Source organism: Lontra canadensis, unplaced genomic scaffold, assembly GCF_010015895.1.
Source record: "Lontra canadensis isolate GAN:19392208 unplaced genomic scaffold, GSC_riverotter_1.0 scaffold15, whole genome shotgun sequence".
In the NCBI taxonomy this organism is placed as follows: Eukaryota; Metazoa; Chordata; class Mammalia; order Carnivora; family Mustelidae; genus Lontra; species Lontra canadensis.
Genome location: NW_022631009.1, coordinates 16,888,348 through 16,910,394, shown reverse-complemented (window position 1 = coordinate 16,910,394; position 22,047 = coordinate 16,888,348). Strand labels below are relative to the sequence as shown.

Below are 22,047 nucleotides of genomic sequence, written 5' to 3'. Positions count from 1 at the left end.
AGGCTCTTCCCACCTTAGAGATTCTGTGTTTTATAATTTTGCAGCTTTTGAAGCTCTTTTACCCTTTATTTTTGTTTTAACATCAATGAAATAAACATTAGACTATGGAATTTAAAGAAGAAATGTTAAGGAGTTGTTTTCTACTAGATTTTTGTAGTTTATCCATCTACTTTAGGGAATATGTTAATGCTGCTCAAGGAATGCTTTGCTGAAATCAGCAAAAACAGTATTATAATGTCTTTCTCAATAAGTTCTTTAGAATTTGCATTTATTTCCTCTCTAGTATTTTATCCCTCCATTCTTTACTTAGGCAGTTTTAAAATAAGAAGCTGATGTTTGTACATACATTACTTAAACATAATTATGGGGATTTGTTCTCCTGTGTGATTTCATTCCTCCACATTTTCTCTCTGTTTCCTGTTTTTCATTGTTTTGTTTTCCCCAGAATTAATAATTTTCCATTTTTTCCCCTTAGTCTTTCCCCCTGGTTTACCTGATTATTTTTCTTTTCCTCGACTACTTCCATTGGCTAGAAACTCCAGCACAGTTTTGAATAGAAGTGATGAGAGCATACATCCCTGTTTTGTTCTTGATCTTAGGGTGGAAGCATTCAGTTCTTCTCTCTTAAGTATTATATTAGCTGTTAGCTTTTCATAGATGCTATCTATTCCTAATTTGCTGAGAGTTTTTTTTGGTTGATTTGTTTATTTTTATATCAAGAATATATGCTGGAAATTGTCAAACACTTTCCCTCTATCTATTGAAACTAATCATGTTTTTTCTTTCCTTGTTAATGTAGTAATGAACTTCACTGGTTGATTTTGAAATACTAAACCAACTATATTTCTGGGACAAATCCCATTTGCTTATGATGGTTTAACCCTTTTATGTAATAATGAGTTTGATTTATTAAAGTTTTATTTGTAGTTTTTGCTTCATGAATGTTAGTGTCTGTAGTTTTCCTTTCTTATAATATGTTTCTTTGATTTTTGGTATCACAGTAATGCTGTACTGATAAAATGAGTTGGGAAGTTTTTCCCTCTTTTCAGTGTTTTAGGAAAGTTTCTGTAGGATTGGTATTTATCCTTTAATGTTTTATAGATTTTACCAGGAAAGCCATCTGGGCATGCTGTTTATTTTTTGGGAAGGTTTTAAAGTACAGTTTCAATTTCTTTTAATAGGTATAAAATTATTCAAGTCATTTATTCTTTCTTGAATGAGCTTTGGTGTTTTTCAAGGAATTTCTTCAGATCTTTATAAATTGTCAAATTTATTGGCATAAACCTGCTCACAGTATTCCATTATTGTTCTTTAATATCTGTAGATTCTGTAGTGATGCTACCTTTTTCATTTCTGATATTGGTAATTTACATCTTCTCTCTTTTTCCTGCTTTGTTTGGCTAGAAATCTATTAATTTTAATGATCTTCTCAAGTAACTAGTTTTTTTGTTTCATTGGCTTTCTCAATTGTTGATTTCATCTTTGATCTTTATTATTTCTTTAATTCTTCTGATTTGGGCTTTAATTTTCTCTTTTTCTGGTTTCTTAAGGTGGGAACTGAGGTCTTTGCTTTGAAATGTCTCTCCTTTTCTAATATCGCCATTACATGCTGTCAGTTTCCCCTAAGTACTTCTTTGGTGACATTCCCCAAATTCTGATATTTTGTCTTTCATTTTCATTCAGTTGAAAATACTTACAAATTTTGCTTTTCTTCTTTGATACATGAATAATGTAGAAGTATGTTATTTATTTTCCAGAGATCTTTATGGTAATGATTTTTAATTTAGTTCTGTTGTGGTCCTAAACATACTTTGAATCCTTTGAATCCTTTGAAATATATTCATAGTTATTTTATGATCAGTATATGGTTTATTTTGGTAAATGTGTGTGTACTTGAAAAGGATATATATTCATATGTTCTTTAATTTTTTGGTGGAGTGTTTTTAAATGTACTCTAAGTCACGTTGGCTGATGCAGTTGTTCAAGTCTAGCGTATCCTTTTTGATCTTCTGCTTATTTATTTTCTCAACTATTAAGAGAAGGATATTGAAATATACAACTATACTTGAATTAGTCTCCTTCCTTTTGCAGTTCTATGTATTTTTGGTTTCGTTTTATGTATTTTATTAAGTTCTATTTTTAAATGCATAAACATTTAAGATTATTATGTTTCTATTATTTAATTGACCCCTTTAAAATCATTATATGGCTTCCTTTTTTCCTGGTAATAGTCTTTGCTCTGAAATCCACTTTGTCTAATCTTAATAAAGCCACTCCAACTGTGGTTTACATTTTTCTCTTTTACTGTAGATTAATTCGTGTCTTCATATTTAAAATATTTTCTTTATAGACAGCATATAATGGGACCTTGCTTTCTTATTCAACCTGAAAATCTCTACATTTTAATTGGGGTCTTAGATAATTTATATTTAATATAATTTCTTATATGATTTGTTTGGTTATATCATTTTCCTTTTTTTCTACTTGTACTATCTGATTTTTGTTTTTGTTTTCTTTTTGTTTTAGTCTCCTTTGAATTAGTCAAGCACTTTTTATGATCCAGGTTATCGCCTTTCTTGCCTCGTTAGCTTTGTGACTGTGTTTTATAGCTTTGTCTGTTCTTCATTTTGTCATTTTATTAATTGCTTCAGGATAGTAGCATAAATCTTTAGTAGTATAAGTCTTTAAATTTCATCATCAGGCTTAACTGATATTATATCATTTTGTGTATAATATAGTATAAGAACCTTCCAACAGTGTATTTCCATTTCTACTCTTTTGGACTTTATGTTATGGCATGATATATTTTACTTTTACTTATTTTATAACCTGACATTACACAGTTATTCTTTTTTGTTTAAAAAGTTCATCTTTTATTTTATTTAATTGATTAATTTATTTTTTAAATAGTTTATTTATTTGTCAGAGAGAGAGCCGAGCGAGAGTGAGCACAGGCAGACAGAGTGGCAGGCTGAGGCAGAGGGAGAATCAGGCTCCCTCCCGAGCAAGGAGCCCAATGTGGGACTGGATCCCAGAACGCTGGGATCATGACCTGAGCCGAAGGCAGCCACTTAACCAACTGAGCCACCCAGGCGTCCCAAAAAGTTCATCTTTTAAAAAGCTTTAAATATTAGAGGAAATATTGTATATTTACTGTTGTCTTTATCATTTCTAATATTATTAATTTCTTCTCATAGTACTGTATTTCTGTATGGTATCATATTTTACCTGCCTGAAGTAGTTCCTTTAATATTTATTGTAGTGTGAGTCTGTGGATGATGAATAAACTTTTCTGCTGAAAATTTTGCTTTTTTTTTAAACTTTTTTCTAGGTATAGAATTCTAGATTGAGGGTTATTTTCTTTCAGTATTTTAAAATGTTGTTTCACTGTTTCCAATTAGACATGTGATGCCATTCTCATCTTTGTTTTTCTGTATATCAATGTTCTTTTTTCTGATTGCTGTTTTTCCCCTAAAGATTTATTTATTTATTATTGAGCATGGGGTGGGGGTGGGGATGAGGGGCAGAGGGAGTCTTAAGCAGACTCCACATTGAACATAGAGCCATCTGTGGGGCTCCATCTCACCATCCTGAGATCATGACCTAAGCTGAAACCAAGAGTTAAATGCTCAACCAAATGCACTACCCAAGCTCCCTTGTCTAATTGCTTTTTTTTTTTTTTTTTTAAGATTTTATTTATTTATTTGACAGGCAGAAATCACAAGTAGGCAGAGAGGCAGGCAGCGGGGTGGGGGGAAGCAGGCTTCCTGCTGAGCAGAGAGCCTGATGCAGGGCTCCATCCCAGTACCCTGGGATCATGACCTGAGTCAAAGGCAGAGGCTTAACACACTGAGCCACCCAGGCACCCTGTCTAATGGCTTTTAAGATAATTCTTTTTATCCTGGTTACATGAAGCTTAATTATAATCTTTCTTTATTTTTCTTCATCTTTCTTGTGTTTGTAGCTTTTTTGAGCTTTTTTGATTTGTGAGTTTATAGTTTTTGTAGGGTTTTGGAAAAATTTGGCCATTATTTAAAAAAATTTTTTTTTTAATGTACAATGTATTATTTGTTTCAGGGGTACACATCTGTATGTAATTCATCAGTCTTGCACAATATACAGTGCTCACCACACCACATACCAAATATTTTTATTGGGCTTTCTTTTTTCTCTCTTTTCCTTCAGGAACTCTCATTACTCATATATTAATTAGGCTGCTTTAAGTTGTTTTACAGATCACTTATGTTCTTTTCATTAAACCAAATTTTATTTTTCTCCTTGCTTTTCATTTTAACTATATTGTGCTTTTGAGTTTACTCTTTTTTTTTTTTTTTTTTTTCAATATCATATCTGCTTTTTTTTTCATCTCAGACATTGTTTTTATGTCTAAATTTCAATTTTGGACTTTTTAAAACTATCTTCCATGAGCTACATAAGGTTTTGTACATACGGAACGAATGTTCTGTAATAACTGTTTTGGTGTTCTTTTCTGCTAATTTCAACATCTCTGTCTCAGTTTTTGGTTGGTTTTGATTGATTATTCCCATTATGATATGTGTTTTCCTGACTCTCTCCTGAGTACTTTAACCAATTTTGTATGTGTTTATTCAACGTGAATTAACAGTTCTTCCAGTTTGGGTGGTAGAAACATCCACTGTTTTCTCTAACCCTTCAGGTGACTTTTTTTCACATGCATGCTCACTCATCATTACCAGCTGAATACTTGAAGGGAATCCCCGCAGATCTATGGGGTTCTCCCTCTGCAGTTTTTTCTTCTCTGGTAAACTGGCCTGTGAAATGCAGTTGTGCTGGCCTCCTCACAGTGTTTGTTTTCAGTTTGTTCTCTTCACTTGAGGATGTTTGCCAAGCGAACTGATGCCTGGAAAAGTCTCTCAAGCAATAAGCTGGGGGCAGTTCGAGAGCTTATCCTGTTTGTTTCCCATATTTTAGCTATCTCTGTGTTTTTTTGCCTGATGCCCAGTGCCTTGAAAACCACTTCTTCATATGTTTTTCCCACATTAGGTTTGATTGCTAGGCAAGTGGAGAAATCTTGTTCTTGCTACTCCATTTAGGCCACAAGTAGAAGTCTCTAATGAATCAGATTATAGGTTTGATTATATATTTTCTGGTTTCTAAGGTATAGTCACTTGACGCTGAGCAGTTAGTTAGTAAATTAAATACAGTGAAAAATGGGAAATCCCCTTGAAAGTCTGTTTTATTGTAGTCAACTATAGAACTCTGTATGTTGTGGATTAGCCTGGTGGATGGTTTGTGGAAGAAAGAAGGAACTGGAAGWAGTATTTCCCATTTTTCTTATATTTTTTCTTATATTTTTTCTTATATCTGAGGGAAGTAGTTGGGGAATAAAACATAAGAAAAAATAATCTAGATTTTAGCTCAAAGAGCATAACTTTGGATTTCTTTATTAGTTTTTCTACATTTTCATTCATAATCTACTTGAGAGAGCATTCCTTTGTAGAATATGTATAAAGGTTGTCTATATTCTAAGTGAAAAAAGTATTTTCAATTTCTCTTTTTAAATTGGATCATTGTGTGTATGCTTGGTTGCCTTATGTAATAGAAGAAGCTTTTAGACTCAATAGATGCTGAATACACTTTTTGATTTATCATAGCCCCAAAGGATTAAGCTCAGTGAAATTTGCTCAGACTATTTTTATGAAGTAGAATAATGAGAATACAAGTATTTTGTAGCTTAAAATTTAATTATAAAGCATTTTAAAATTATTTTAGTAATCTTCTATGAGAATAAGATAAAAAGAGTCTTTTGTTTTAATTTTGAGGCTCTTTCATGTGGAGCCATCCTTAACAATTAATTAACTCTTTTGAGGTACATTTATGATTCAGCAAGAATAAATGTAGTGCAGGATATATGGAAATACCAATACAATATGTTTTTATGAAATATTGCTTTCATTTATTTCCTTTTAAGATGACACCCCCTGTAAATTAAAGCTTTATATTTAGTTCAGATTTAAAAATAATGACTTCATAAGGAAGAAATTATTTTGTAATCATAGAATGGGGATTCTAATAGGGCAGATATGAAAGGTAATTTACAATGAGGATTATTTTAAGCTTCGAAGGATGGCAATATTAGTTTTTTCTTTCTTTTGCTTTTTGGTGGGAAAAATAGATTACTATTTGCTTAAAAGATATCTAACTTTGAGAAAGTAAGTAATACACATTTTTCAGAATTATATTAATTTACAAATATAATAGATGTGATTTTTTTCTTTACTATAAATTATGAGATTTGAAGCAGAATGAGTCATAACTTTTAGAATGATTATAAAAGCAAATGATCATTAAACAAGTCCCTTAAAATATATTGACATACATTGTTCAATATATCATATGGTTAAGAGTGAAATAATATAGACGTTTCTACTGTATAACAGTGTCATTAAGTATCATTTATATGAATGATTTTAAGGATTAATTTTTTAATTGTGTGCTGAGAGAAAAAATAATGATTAGAGTATTTCTGCAGTCCTTCAGGTAGTTCTTTCTTTTTGAGAAATTTCAACTCACAGGGCATCTGGGTGGCTCTGTTGGAAGAGCATGCAACTCTTGATCTTGGGTTTGTGAATTCGAGCCCTCAACTGGGTGTAGAGATTATTTAGAATAAATAAATAAAATTAAAAAAAATTTCAGGTCACTGTGATTATGGGCAAGTCTTTAGCTAGTGTGCTGGTGCAATATACAATCAGTTCCCATATGCCCAAGGCAAGCATATCATATATGAATTTTCTTTTAAATGTCATAGATATACTACATACCAGTATATCAGGAAACACTTAACATTCTCCAGGAAGAGGCTGGCATAAGTTGAGATGAAGAATCTAGTTTTGTTTCTGTCCTGCTATTGTATGACTTTGGTTTGAACTGTCACTTCATGTCTTAGTGCTTCTGTTTCACAAAAGCTGTAAAACGAAAGCATCAGTTTGTGATTTCTAAGGTCTCTTCTGGGTTCGACATTTTATAATTTTAAAATTTAAAATTTAAAAATTAAAATTTTAAAATAGATAACTCATGTAATGCTTGAAGTACCAGAAAGTATATTCACATAGCCAAATATATTTACTGCTTAAATAATTTTTAGGAAGGAACTGAGAAACTCCATTAATTCTCTTACGTTACTGTATCTAGTACACTGTGCGTTAAGCTTTGGTTTTTATCCCATCCCACATTTATGGAACATGAGAGTGTTGAGGGCATCACAGTTTTAGTGAACTGTGTCCATAGGAATTTGAGAGCTGGGTAGCAGCTAGTTATAATTCCAATTATTAGAATTATTATAACTATGTAATTCTAATTATTAGAATTATATAATTCATAGGACTACCCTTAAGCCAATGACTGCATCAAGTGGAACCTCAATTTTAAGCCTTTAGGCTCAATGATGTAGAAGGTGTGAGAATATTATTTGAATTGGTTGTTGAATTTAAAAGGAAGAATTATTTTCCCTCATTGATGTCAGCCTCCCTAATGGTGCAGCATAATACAGGAACTGTGAGAAACAGTCTAACTTGCAGAGCCTTAGGACATTTTATACTTCCTTATGCATATCACCATCATGGGAGGAGGCAAAATCATGTTGCAAATGGAGCGTAAGGAAAGACATTTTCAGCGAAGTTTACATGAGCTCATTCCTTCTCCACAGGGCATCATTTATAGTTATTTACCTGGCTCCGCCCCCACTTCCATCACCTGTAGAGCATGATTCAGTGTTGGTAATATTACCTAGAAGAGCTAGGAAGCTTACAAAATCTGTTGTAGTTACAGGTTGGGATTGTTTCTCTTCACGAATCTCTGGATGATTCCATAGGCATTTTATACTCTGAGGTATATGGAAGTAGGTTTGAGAGTGAGGTAGTGTACACTTGCTGTGGAAGGAAGGCTTTCTGGAGAGTAGATGAGTGTGAATAACTTAAAGGACAAAAATTTCCATATGTATTCTTTCATTTTTTTCTTAAAATTGATCTACCTGAGAACATTTCTGTTTTGTGGAATTTTCTTTCTAACTCACTTTTTTATAATTGCTCTTATGCTCTTCAAATCAAACGCCTGCTCCTTAACCCTACCTAATGTGAATCTAGTCTTTATATAATGGATTGCCTCAGGATGTAAGAATTTCTGGGGCATGAAACAAAGTGACAATTCTAGAATGTCTTGTCTTGAGGGAGAGTTCCTTGAGGGCAAAGCAGTTAGAGATTTTGTAAGAAAAACAGAAAAGAGAAGCATCTTATTTCTTTAAGGCAAGCGGACTTCTGGTGGGACTCTGGTTCCTTATGTCTCTTTTTTAGAATTAGAACTTTGATGTGAGATGATCGTGGTGGTCCATAATGCCACATTTATTTGAATTTAAAAATAAAGTTGGACTCTGAGAAAAAAAACAACAACACATATTTGTCTTATGGTTTCTCAATGTGGACTGGTTTTCCAAATAGGATATGTAGTAGGCATTTTCCATATAATGAATGAGGTAAATCTGCAGATCCAGGATTTGATAAAAATGTAATTGAAACATACCTACAATATACAACATATCTGAAAATGCGTCCTTTCTAACTATTTAAACTTAAAATGTAAATGTTATCCTAAAAATGTGTGAAGGGTACATGGTTTTAGGAGTTTATTTTGGAGAAAAGAAAAAATATATTTAGACTACCGATAAATAACAGGTACATAGGTATTCTTGATGAATGGCATATTGTTAACCAATACTTGGTTAATGTGCATTTGAAAGCTTGCTGTCTACTGCTGTCTACTTGGTCCTAACCACTTGGGGAGAAAGTAAGAATCCTACTCAGTACCTAATATCCTCATCAATAAATGAAGTAAGCTCCTTATCAGTGGATAAGATGAGCACCAGTTTCAATAGATTTTACTTAGCTTGTACGGGGAAGATTAATAATAGCATCTGCAATGAATTCTAATCATAAAAGTAGACTATATGGTAGTTTAATAGATAAAGAAATTCAGGATATCACCAAAACTGCAGCATAGCATAGTTAAAAAGACACTAGGTAGGGGAGCACAAAGGGAAGGGAATACAGACAATATGTGAGAGGAGGGTTAGAAATAGTTATGAATTACTCTATCCTTTTTAGGTAGAATACACAGTAAATCTCACCCAATTCTTTTTCAAACAATCCCAAGAAAATATTTAGCTTCAAACATGAGCAAAAGAATAAATGAGCTCTTATCTGAAACAATGTTTTTTTTAAATTTTCAAGTTAAAAATAATCCTGATACATAAAAAGAAAAAGCAACAGGGGTCACAAAGGAACATTTGGAGGTGACAGATATGTCTGTTAACTGCATTGTGGTGATGGTTTCATGGATGTATTCATATATTTAAACTCTTTAAGTTGTATATGCAAATATATGCCTTTTTTTTTGTATATCTAAATAAATCAAAGTGTGACCCAATTGGGGAAAAAAAAAAAAAGGATATAAGCTTCTTCTTTTGAAGAATCTCTGTCTTTTTATTTTCCTTTCAATGAATATATTAGAATAGCACTGAATCTTACTTGGGTCAGAACAGGCTGTGTATTTTATATCACTGGAACAACCCCTAGATCTATTCCTTCTGTAACTTTCAAATTTTGAACGGCACCACTATCTACTTTGTCACCTAAACCAAAAAACCAGGAATACTTTCAGGTCTCTCTATCACCCATCTTTACTCACAATGTTTGGAAACGATCATTTCCTCATTACCTTTATGAACTACTAATTGCGGTCTTATTTGGGCTTTTCTTTCACCTGGACTAATGTCAGTTCCTCATGGGTCTCTCTGCTCTTGTCTCGATTCCTCATACACATACTTCACATATTGCTATTGTGGTATTTGTAAAATGCAAATCTGATTATTTTACCTTCTGCTTAAAACCTATTTAAAGATGACTCATTTTTTGATGACTCCTGAAGTTTCTACTGGCGTAAAGGACCCTCTGATTCGTACTCTGCCTAACTCAAGGCATGTGCTTCACTCCATTCTGTAAGCCCCAGCCAAACTACACTATTTGTATTTATTTCTTGTGCTTTTGCTTACCCTGCCACTTCAATCTGAATTACAGCTCTGCTTTCCCCTGGACCCTGCTCCTACCTCTAACCCTTATCCACCTGATGAACATTTACTCTTTTTTTCCTGGATTTAAGTATCATCTCCCCATGATGCTTTCTTTGGGTAACTCATGTCAATTTGGTGCTGCCGTGGATGCTGAACACTTCTAATCTAGTACTCTTTATATTTTACTATTAAGTGACTCTATTTCTCTCAGTCCCCTCATTTACTGTTAATTTATCATCTTATTCTGGAATAGGCATTGTCTTTTGATTCAGCTCCTTGCTGCCACTCAGCACCGTAACAATGTTTTTTTTGAAGATGGCAGTGCAAACTTGCAAACAAATGAGTAAAAAAGATAAATTGTATAAGCACTATGTAATTGTTGCTATTCTTGGAAGAAGGGATTAGACTTTACAGAGAAGATGGAGTAATATTGTATTGGTGTGAGAGGTGGTTTAGGATTGGTTATAAAAGGTAGGCAAGAAGAGAGAGATGTGATGGTAGTTTAACTATGGAAAGTATATCGCATTGATATAGAGGGAGGGATCTATCTTTTTGGCAATACAGAGAACGAAGCAGTAGGAGAAAGACTGACTAGACATTTTATTGATTTATTTGAGGGTGAGAGAGTGAGTGAGAGAGAGCATGTGAGCAGGGGGAGGAGCAGAGGGGGAGGGAAGAGAAGGGGGAAAGAATCTCAAGCGGACTCTGTGCTGGGAATGCAGAGCCCAGTGTAGGGCTCAGTGTCATGACCCTGAGATCATGACCTGAGCTGAAATCAAGACCCCGATGCTTAACCGACTGAGCCACCCAGGCACCCTGTGATTGAATATCTAGAGGAGGAGTCTGAGGGAAACTGACATTTGTTTGGCAGGTGACTGGGGAACTAATAATGGAAAGTTATATAAAGAATAGTCACTGACAGATGATAATGAGAAGGTAGATTAACACTTCAGTTGATCTTCAGGAGAGGCAATGTAAATTGGTTATTAGCAGAAGTGATAAGATAGTAAGGAGGGCCATAGGGAGAGGTGAGTATGGGGATAAATGGTGAGTATAAAATTATTTGAAAATAAAATACATTTTTAATAGCTTTTTAAAAGAAGTTTTAAATAAAAATATGTTTGTACTATTAAACTTTAAATAAATAACTTTTGGACATACTCTTAAGTTATTAGAGTTTTCAAGTCTAGTAAATATGATCTGAAATAATTTATTGGTCAATTAAATTCACTTTTAAAGATCACATTATTTATTTAAGAAGAGGAAGAGAGAGAAGGGAGCTAGGGGCTGAGGGAGAGGGAGGGAGAGAATCTTAACCAGGCTCCACATTTAGCATGAAGCCTGACATGGGACTTGATTTCACGCCCCTGAGATCATGAAATCAAGAGTTGGATGCTTAGCCAACTGAGCCACCCGGGTGCCCCTAAAGAACATTTTAAAATTCAAATTATCTATATGCTTCAAATAAAAATATTTCTCCACAGCAAGTTATTTCTTATGTTTCATATATTTATATTTTATATTTCAGAATATAATTTTTTATGTTTCATCACTCTTTGCCCTGAGATCCTTGACAATATTTTATATTTATACATTCCCTTTGATTTTCACGCAACTCAATTCCAGTATACTAATGAGCCTTATTTCACTTCTGACAAATGAAGTGACAGTGAAACTTCTGACTTAATTGTATTACTAAAATCTGATTAGAAAGTAAAATCTGGAGGCGCCTGGGTGGCTCAGTGGGTTAAAGCCTCTGCCTTCGACTCGGATAATGATCTCAGGGTCCTGGGATTGAGCCCCGCTTCAGGCTCTCTGCTCAGCAGGGAACCTGCTCCCTCCTCTCTCCCTCTTTGCCAGTCTCTCTGCCTACTTGTGATCTCTGTTTGTCAAATAAATAAATAAATAAATAAATAAATAAATAAATAAAATCTCTTAAAAAAAAAAGTAAAATCTGTTTTGAATTTCTTTTCTTGGAAGGCTTGCTAGTATAAAGAGAAGGACCATTTTGATTAGGGGTCATTCTTCCTTTTCTTCTAACAATTTCCGGGGGGATTTTATAGACTCCTATAGCTTCAAATACTGGGTGCATGTTGATGATTTACAGATATGATTTCACTAGCTTTGGAGCTCCAGATCCACCTATATAGTTCCTACTGAAAAATCTCTGTTTGCATGTATTAATTGGCACCTCAAATTCACCTTGTCTGTACCTGAATTCATTATTTTCCAAGTGTGTTTCTCATGTGTTTCTTCTTTCAAGGAATGGTTCTTTCCAGTTGTCCAAGCCAGACTTGGAGTCCTCCTCTACTTCTTCATTCAAGTATTAATAGCCTTACTTCTCAGTATCTCGTAAATCAGTCTACTTCTCTCCATTTCTCTTGCTACTACTGTAGTTCACACTGCTCTCACGTTTGTTTCTTACCCCAAAATTTCAATATCTTTTTTTTAAAAGATTTTATTTATTTATTTGAGAGAGTGAGAGAGTGCATGAGTGGGAGGAGGGGCAGGAGATGGGGAAGCAGATGCCCTGCTGAGCAGGGAGCTGGACCTGGGGCTTGATGCTAGGACCCTGGGATCATGACCTGAGCCAAAGGTAGATGGTTAACTGGGCCACCCAGACACCCCATATTTTGGTATCTGCTTAATTGTTCTCTCAGCTTCCAGATTTGTTTCCTTCCAATCAGTGTGCACTTTGTCACACAGTTGAAGACTCAGTCAGTAGTAGGTAATGATATTATGCCTTATTTATAAATCATATGATAGGTTTTTTGTTTATTTTTTATTCCTGTTGACAGATAATAAAGATATGATGGCAACAGTATTTCATAATGTTTTATAGCTAAGTTTTTCATGTAAATGTTATAGCTGAAATTTAATTTACCTGTTCAGAGGAATTAACTTGGCAAATTCGTTAGTTATAACTTCATTTTGTTTCATTTTTTAAGTTTCTGCTGTGTGAATTAATTTTCGTTAAAGTGTGATGCTTTTAGTTATTCATGGAGACTTCAGTTCAAACATATCAGTTATAATCTAGTCATTCCCTCATACTTGTATTCCAAATATACCAGTCTTGTTTGTGCTTTTGTGCTTTTTGCATATTTCATGTTCTTTGCATAAAATATTCTTCCTTACTGGTCTTGCTTGACATTCTCTTCTTTATTCTTTAAACACCTGCTTACATCTCAGAAACTTTCTCTTAATCCTTTTTCGTAAAGTCTTGTTATCTCCTCCATCATTCCTGTTTCTATAGTGCTTTGTTGTTTTCCTGCTTCCAGAGGTCTCTCCATTCTGCATGGTTTTCTTTCTCTTAATACATTTAGTTCTTTGATGGCAGAAACTGTCTTACTTAGTTTTTATGTCCCAGAAATCTAGTTTAGTGCATGATACAAATAAACTGAGTGCTTCATAAATGATTTTTGTTGGACTAAATGATTAGCAATAGATGTCCTGGGTGGTGCACAATAGCTTTTATATGATCTTTACCATTTGTAACAAATGAAGCAATCAAGAGCACAGTATAATGTAAAGAATGCAATTCTGTCCCTTCTAGGCAATATCCTGTGTTTCAGTAGGTTAGAATATTAGATATAGAACTCTATGCCAGGCACTGTATTGAGAGCTTTCCATGTTATTTTATTTCAGAAAATCCTATAAAGTAAATATTGATTCTCTATTTTGTAGATAAAGGATTAGAGAGTTTAAGAAAATTACATAAGGTATACAGGTAGAAATATTACTTAAAAAAGAGGTGGAATTTTAAGATAGGTCTCTCTTAGTCCTTCCTCTTAGTCACAAGTATTATATACGGCTAACCATAACTTCAGAGAAGCAGTGATACTTCAAAACACATGATTTTAATTTTTAATTTATATATTCTTATATCAGATCATTATTATTATATTACCACTTTTACAGTTATCATTATATTTAAGTAACGAGAGATGCAATAGTTTTTAACTATATCTAAATGTGTTCCCTTGACCAAATCATGCATCTTGCCATTTTATTAATCAATAGTGTCTTATCTTTAATTTTTTCTAATTTTTTATTTTTTGTTATAAAGGTTAGAAGGTTTCTAAATTAATGGGACAGAAATAACTTTTAGAAGCAATATGCATAATTCATATAAAATTTTATCTACTTTTGACAGTATACGATGAAATTAAAGATAAACAGTGATGCTGTGTTTTATTGTCTCTGTACTTAAAAAGCTATTTTCTTTAACATTGTTCAGTTTCTCTCTTTGGATTAATTGAGTATTTAATTGGGATTTTATTTATGGAAAGAACATTTTCATTTTTCTGATGTTTGTATATTTAATTTGCTTTTATAGAAACTATTGTTTATATATCTTTATATATTCTAGTATATGGCATGCTCTTGCTTGAAATGTGTGGAAAAAATTTTCCTTTTAAAATGTTTATATTTCAGTCAAAATGTAACAGACTTTTTCAGAATTTTTATTTCACTAACAAACTCTTAAAAACTCTTACTTGTTTTAAGAATGGAATTAATTACTATTTTTTTTGTTTTGTCTTTTCTGTCCTTTCTAACTTGCTTTCGTGGATTTCACACCAGGAGGACAAAGTGGTTAGAGTCTTTTTTTCTGTCTAATATTATTTTTTTCTTGCTGTTATTATTGCTAATTTTAATTTGTTAGCTATATTTAATTTATACACTTCTAAGTGTTTTGTTACAGCTGTAGTGCATGGTAATTGCTATATGTTGATATATTTTAAGCATGTTATCTGATTTTACTGATAAACACATTTTATTATATTATAGATGAAAATTTGATTACTTTATTTGACTCTTAAAAAAGCTTGCCTCTTTGGTTTCGTATTTTTCTTAAAGGAAATATTCTAGCATTCTTCATTGTGATAAGAATTTCTTTCATCTTATTATGGTTCTCTAAACTCATTGTATTGGTCAGAGTTTTCAAGTTTCTGAGTTAATATAAAGATGTAATCTTTGTAATAATGAGTCTCAATAACATTGAGCATGGATTTTCTGAAGCGTATGTTTATAGTTGATCTGAACATTTGATATGTTTTTATTTTTATCAATAATATGTTTTAGAGATTGGCAAAATTAGCTATCTTATATCCTCATGTTGGATATTAGATATAATTATAATTTTAAAATACTCAGGTATATAGAATTTGGCCACAGGCAGGATTTGAATAATCTGCTAAAGTCTGCAGAAGTCTGATTTGGGTTTGGATCTGCTCTGGAGACTGGTAACTTCCTGCAAACATAGATAAAATCTTCCTATTCTGAGTCTTTTGATGAGTCATACTAAAACTTGAAGTCTTTTCAAGCTTTCCAAATTCAAATTGGCATAAAACCCAAAGAGAGATCCTTTAGCTGATATCTTCCAACAGTACCTTCTTTTTTGTTGGTTGGAACATTTTTATTCTGTTCAGTTTTCAGTTACTTGGTTGGGATAATAGGAGTGTTGGCAAATACTGATACGGGTTTAGAATGAAATCTCTGAGCAGAAGGAAAGATACTGTGACTTCCTTCTTCTTCTTTTTTTTTTAAGCTATAGGAAATCTACTAAATTTTTAAGGCAGTTTTGAGGATATACAGGCAATTATTGTAGAACCTACCCCAGACTGTACATCATCCTCAATTCAGGGCAGGTTCCCTAGAGAACCCACCAGCTTTCCACCAGCCAACTTTATTAGTGTAAGTCAGGCAATTCAAAACCTTTAGAATCTCTTGTGCTACTTTTGTGTGCAGAGTTAACACAGGCTACATAATAGTTTGATTGTCATCTGTAGTTTTCAGAATGAATTCTGACACCTATCCCAGAAATGAGACTTTCAGTGATAACTTAGGTACTGAAATGACGTTCATGTACTGACAAGATTTCGTAATATAACAGTTTGTATTTTAAACCACAGAGAGGCTAACAGATAAAAGTATGTGAATTTTATGTGGGTTTGGAACATAGCAAATAAAATTCAACAGGACTTTTTAATGACACTCTTTTATGCAGCCCTGTTTAATAGAACTTTCACCAACGATGACAGTGTTTTATATCTTTAACATCAATGTGGAAGGTTCTCATCACAGGTCGCTATTGAACCCATGAAATGTGGTGAGTGTGGCTGAAGAACTGTAATGGAAATTTTGTATAATTTTAATTAAATTTAAATAGCCATATATAGCTAGTGGCTAAAGAAACCCCAAGCATGGGTAGCAAACATCCTGTGACTAGTCAGCCTTTAAGGCGCTACCCTGACCTCACAGGAGCTGTGTGATGTGTAGACTAGTCATGGAGATACAAGCTGTATGGAATGCAGGAAAGCTACACTCACCAGGGCCAGTCTCTTATGCAGCCCAGGAGAATAATGGACAAGGGACACCCTCCCAAAGGGCAGAACAAGGGGACATGAATGATAACAGTCAAGGGAGACAGCTGAATCAGGGGCTACCAGATAGGGTGACCAAAGAAATGAAGGTACGTCCATGTAGGGATTGCTGGGTGCTATATAGTTGACCACTGTATCTTTCTGATTCTTCCTGTTCTGGATGAGAGTTTCTGTTGCAGTCCCTCTGTTCTTTCTCCATCATTGTGTATTGCGTGTGCTGGGAACAGGTAACTTGTCTTTCAGTGTGTAGTCAGTGGTCTATAATGAGGTACACTTGACCTTGATGGAAAGATTTGCTCTACCTCAGAGATCCTGGATTCAGAGCCAGATTTTGTAACTAGATGAGACTTTGGGACTGTCTCCTTTTGGGAGGGAGCGAAATGTGTTATGAGTAATGTGTATACGTGTGTGTGTGTGTGTACATGTATACATACATATATTATGCATACATATATATGTATACATATAAACATGTGTGTATGTATATATGTATACACACATGTGGGCCGTTGACTAGTTGAAGAGCAGACTGTTCTAGAACCTTTTCAATGGCTAGCCTGACTTCCTTCTCTCTTGCAATCCCCAATGGAAGGACCTGAAAAATATAAAAATTTCTAGATTTCTCTGCAACTGGGACACAGTTCTGTGGCTGTGACACAGTTCTAGGAAATGAGGTGTAAGAAAGTTTATGAGAGCTTCTAGAAAGTCGTGATAAAGAATGAAAGATATAGCTGGCACTACCTTTTTTTTTTTTTTTTTAAAGTGGCACTACCTTTTAATGCAGAAGTGTTATCTTGGGCTTTACCAGCCGTTGTGAAGATGAGGGAAAAGCCAAGAGTATTGGAATCATGAGGTGCATGACCTTTTCTGAGCTCCTGGTTTAATAGTATTGGACAGCTTTCTTCAGTGGGAGAGAAGTACCCATCCTCAATTAATTCTTGTCACTAGAAGTCAGATTTTCTGTTACTTATAGACAAAAGCATTCCTAATGGAGACCTTAGTAGAGATGTAATGTGCAGCAGGGAAACCCTACAAATATCCAGAGTGTTCTTCAGAAGTATGGAACTGGAAGAAAGAAATATGTGTTGATCACTGTCTAGATACTAATCTATTTGCTTTTGCCTCTGTAAGTGTTTGAAGACTTAGGGTCACTTAACATGTCTGCTTATATATTATATATGAATTATCTCAGGTTACAAATAGTAAATTAATGTGAATATGTTGTTTTAGAGAGAATATTTTCTTAAATATGAATTTATCCTATTTCACATGGAATCAAAGAAAAAGGGATCGAATTATTTTTTAAAATATAATTTGGATGTTTCTTTGAATTTTGTGTGGAACAAATAAGGAAACTAAAGCTCTATGGTAAATTATTTGCCATAGGTTAGAACATATCTCTGTTTATCTTGTAATAAACACTGACCTATTCATGTCTAGTGAGAGTAAAATGAAATTATAGCTTTGGGAACAAAGTGATGCTCATTTCACTGTCTAGTGATAAAATCATCTGTTTATATAAAGACCACTTTAATGAGGATCCTCTTTCTTTTTTTTACAACAGTGATGACTTCTCTTAGGATGCCAGTGTTACTAGTGGTTATTGTTACTGAAATGAAGGGTGTGGAAGGATGACATGTGATGTGTAGTGTTTCTCACATTTCAGAAGCAGAAAAGTTATCTGTTGGGTTGCAGCTGTAGCTGTGATATTCACAACAAAGTGCTTGGTTTTCCCTGAAATTTGATGCTTTTTCTGATTTAAGCTCATTATTAAGGCTACCATACCTATGTTTTCATCTAGCTGCTCATTGTAGTTCTCATTTGGAGTTGCAATTCAGCAAGAAAGTATGTTTATAGTATATTTGTTCCATTTCATCTGGGCAATAGCTGTACAGAGCTGCATTTCAATAGATACTGTCTTAACAGTAATAAATTAACTTATTTGCTTCTGCATTTCTATTTGATAATAAAATAACATGTATATGATATTAATGAAATTGTTCTAGAAATTTAATAGAAGAGCTCTGTTAGGGCCAACTTTTATAATAGAATCATAAGTTAAAATGCTACCACTATGCTGCCTCTTATAAGTCTGACAAAGACCAGAATTTGTACTTTTTCAGTAAGAATACTATTCAAACCTCCAAAGTTTTTGTTAGCAAAATAGAAGTATTTTGAACAATATTATTTAGATGACATACCTTACAACAGAAATATGGAAAAATGCATTTAGAAAACAGGGAGAGCTGAAGGGAATGGGTGAAAATAGGTAAAGGGGATTAAGAGAGACAGGCTTCCAGTTACAAAATAAGTAAGTCACAGAGATGAAAAGTACGACATAGGGGAAATAATAATATTGTAATTACATTGTATAGTGACAGATGGTGACTACACTTACAGTGGTAAGCACTGAATAATGTACAGAATTGTCAAATCAATATATTGTACAGCTGTGACTAATATAACATTGTATGCTAATTATACTTCAACTAAAAAAAAAGGCAAGAAGAGTTTTGATTAGGGGAAATTGAAAGACAGGGAAATTGTAGAGCTGGGAAAATACTGTGCATAATTTAAAAGATAGGAATAAAAGTCACACCAATAAAAAATACAGGGACTGCTGAATATTTACTTGGATATATTATATATTCAAAATTCAGTGAAAAATTTATAATCTTAAAAATCATTCACCTGATGACTTGCCTAGTTTTTGTAAGTGGGCAAATGAACTTTGGAAATCTCATTTAGGTCTCTTATAAAAAGGGATTAAAACTCACATTGTGGAAATTCTGTGAAATGCCATATCTGTAGGATAAAATATCCTACAGGGAAATTATAAAGAGTATATGGGACAAGTGAAAATCCTGGTAACTATAACATGTTGGAGGTTTGGGGAGGTCATGTTACTAATAAGAACTGATTTAAAGTGACTCTCAGTTTGGCTTGGATAGAGATCAAAAGAAGTTAGAGAGATCATGAGGTATAGTTACAGTTGCAGCATTGCTAACTTCTTGGGAGCAGAGACAGGTCGTACATTTTGATTATGTATTTTGCTACTTCTCCACCTGTAGCTAACTTTTGCTTTGATCCAATCATTCCAATCAGGTATTCCATTCTGTTGAATCTACAACTAAAAGGAGACCTGTTTCTTGATCCTCTGTGAGGCTCCCATAATTATACTAAGTGCCATAGATGAGAGTTTATGAGCTCCTGAAATAGGAGAGAGTGTCATTGGCTGTACTATGTGATCAGAGTTGAGAGTTAAGTGATGTGAGAGTTGAGAGTTAAAAATGAGAAGTTCAGTGGTTGAATAGAGAGGATGATAAAGAGTAGTATAGGATTACAACTAGATTTTTGCATTGAATGAAGATATTTGTGCTGAAGCCAGCTTGTGGAAGATAGAGGGCATATTTGGGGCAGGAAGGGATAGCAGTGATTATAGTTACAGCGATACGGAGTTTGAAGAGCTTTTAGGACACCAAGAAAGAGGTGTTTATTAACTTCATTGAATAATTGTTATGTGTGAAGAGCATTATGATAAACTTTTCATTGTCATTCTCATGACAACTTCTATTAACAGTGAGTGGTGGGAGTCCTAATAGGGTCTGAGGTGGGATGCAACACAAAATGGTTAAGAACAAAAACTCTACTTGCAGAATGCCCAAGTTTAAAGCCAGCCTCTGTCACGTTACTAACTATATTATTTGGGGCAGTTACATCACTACTATAAGCCTTACTTTCCTCATCTCTAAAATGCAGGTAATATTCTTTTTTTTTTAAATATTTTTATGGCTAAGTAATAGTCCATTAAATATAGATACCACATCTTCTTTATCCATTCATGTGTTGATGGACACTTGGGCTGTTTCCATAATTTGGCTATTGTAGATGCTGCTGCTGTAAGTGTCAGGGTGCATGTATGCCTTTGAATTAGTATTTTTTGTATTCTTTGAGTAAATATGTAGTAGTGTAATTGCTGGGTCATAGGGTAGTTCTGTTTTTAACTTTCTGAGGAATCTCTATACCATTTTCCTCCGTGGCTACACCACTTTGCGTTCCCACCAACAGTGTAAGACGGTTCCCCTTTCTCCCACATCCTCATCAACATCTGTTTCTTGTGCCGTTGATTTTAGTCATTCTGGCAGGTGTGAGGTGATACCTCATTTGGTTTTGATCTGTATTTCCTTGATTATCAATGATGTTGAGCATCTTTTCCTGTGTCTGCTGGCTATCTGTGTGTCTTCTTTGGAAAAATGTCTGTTCATGTCTTCTGCCCATTTCTTGACTAGATTATTCATTTTTGGGGTATTGAGTTTCATAAGTTCTTTAGATTTTAGATACTAACCCTTGATCAGATATGTCATTTGCAAATATCTTCTCCCATTCTGTAGGCTGCCTTTTAGTTTTGTTGATTGTTTCCTTTGCTGTGCGTAACTTTTTATTTTGATGAAGTCCCAACAGTTTTATTTTTGCTTCTGTTTCCCTTGCCTCAGGGAAGGGAAACATTTCATTTCTAGAAAGAAGTTGCTACAGACGATGTCAAAGATGATACTGCCTGTGTTCTCCTTTAGGATTTTTATGGTTTCACATCTCACATTTAGGTCTTTCATCCATTTTGAATTTATTTGTGTGTTTGATGGTAAGAAAGTGGTCCAGTTTCATCTCTTTGCATGTTGCTGTCCAGTTTTCCCAACATCAGTTGTTGAAGACTGTTTTTTTCCCCCCATTGCATAGTCTTTCCTGCTTTGTCAAAGATAAATTGACCATATAGTTGTGGGTTCATTTCTGTTTTTCAGTTCTGTTCCATTGATCTATGTGTTTATTTTTGTGCCAGTACCATACTGTTTTGATCAGTACAGCTTTATAATGTAAGTTAATATAACTTAATATAATATAACAAGTCTGGAATTATGATGGCTCCATCTTTGTTTTTCTTTTTTGAGGTTCCTTTGGCTATTCAGGACAATGACATGGGTAGAACTAGATAGTACTGTGCCAAGTGAAATAATTCAATCAGAGAAAAGACAAATACCATAATGATTTTATTTACCTGTGAGTCTAAGAAACAATACAGATGAGCAAAGGGAGAGGGGAAAAAAGAGAGGCAAACCAAGAAAGAGACTCTTAATTCTAGAGAAAAAACTGCCAGGTTCCAGAGGGCAGGGGGGAGGGAAGATGGGTTAAACAGGTGATAGGGATTAAGGAGAGCACTTAATGGCAATGAATTGTAGGGAATTGTATGTAAGTGTTGAATCACTATATTGTACACCTGAAAGTACATCTGAAGGTAATACTACACTGTATGTTACCTAACTGGAATTTAGATATAAACCAAAAAAATAAAAAATAAAAAATAAAAAAAAGGAGAGAAAGAAAAAAAATGGGGGCAATAAATAAGTATATAAGAACAGTGCCTACAAACCTTTGATTATTGATTCTTTCCCCAGGACTCTGAGGACCCTCCTTCCTAAGTGCCAAAAAGGGAAGTAAAACCCATTATCATATTTAAAAAAAATAAGAGAATCTATTATATTTTAACATAAAAGATGAAATAGAACAGTATAT

The 22,047-nt window shown here is 33.8% G+C and overlaps 1 protein-coding gene across 31 annotated transcripts in view; it reads left to right on the top strand.

Annotated features, from left to right (window-relative positions):
• Positions 1-22,047, top strand: part of RIMS2 (regulating synaptic membrane exocytosis 2) — a 586,269-nt gene that overhangs the window by 117,003 nt on the left and 447,219 nt on the right. For 19 of the 31 annotated variants that reach the window (XM_032858499.1, XM_032858498.1, XM_032858497.1 and 16 more), the window contains one exon: positions 14,681-14,692. The exons of the other annotated variants lie outside the window; for them this stretch is intronic. In XM_032858499.1, coding sequence (XP_032714390.1) covers positions 14,681-14,692 — 12 coding nt within the window. The remainder of the gene's footprint in view (positions 1-14,680; positions 14,693-22,047) is intronic. 31 annotated transcript variants of the gene reach the window in all.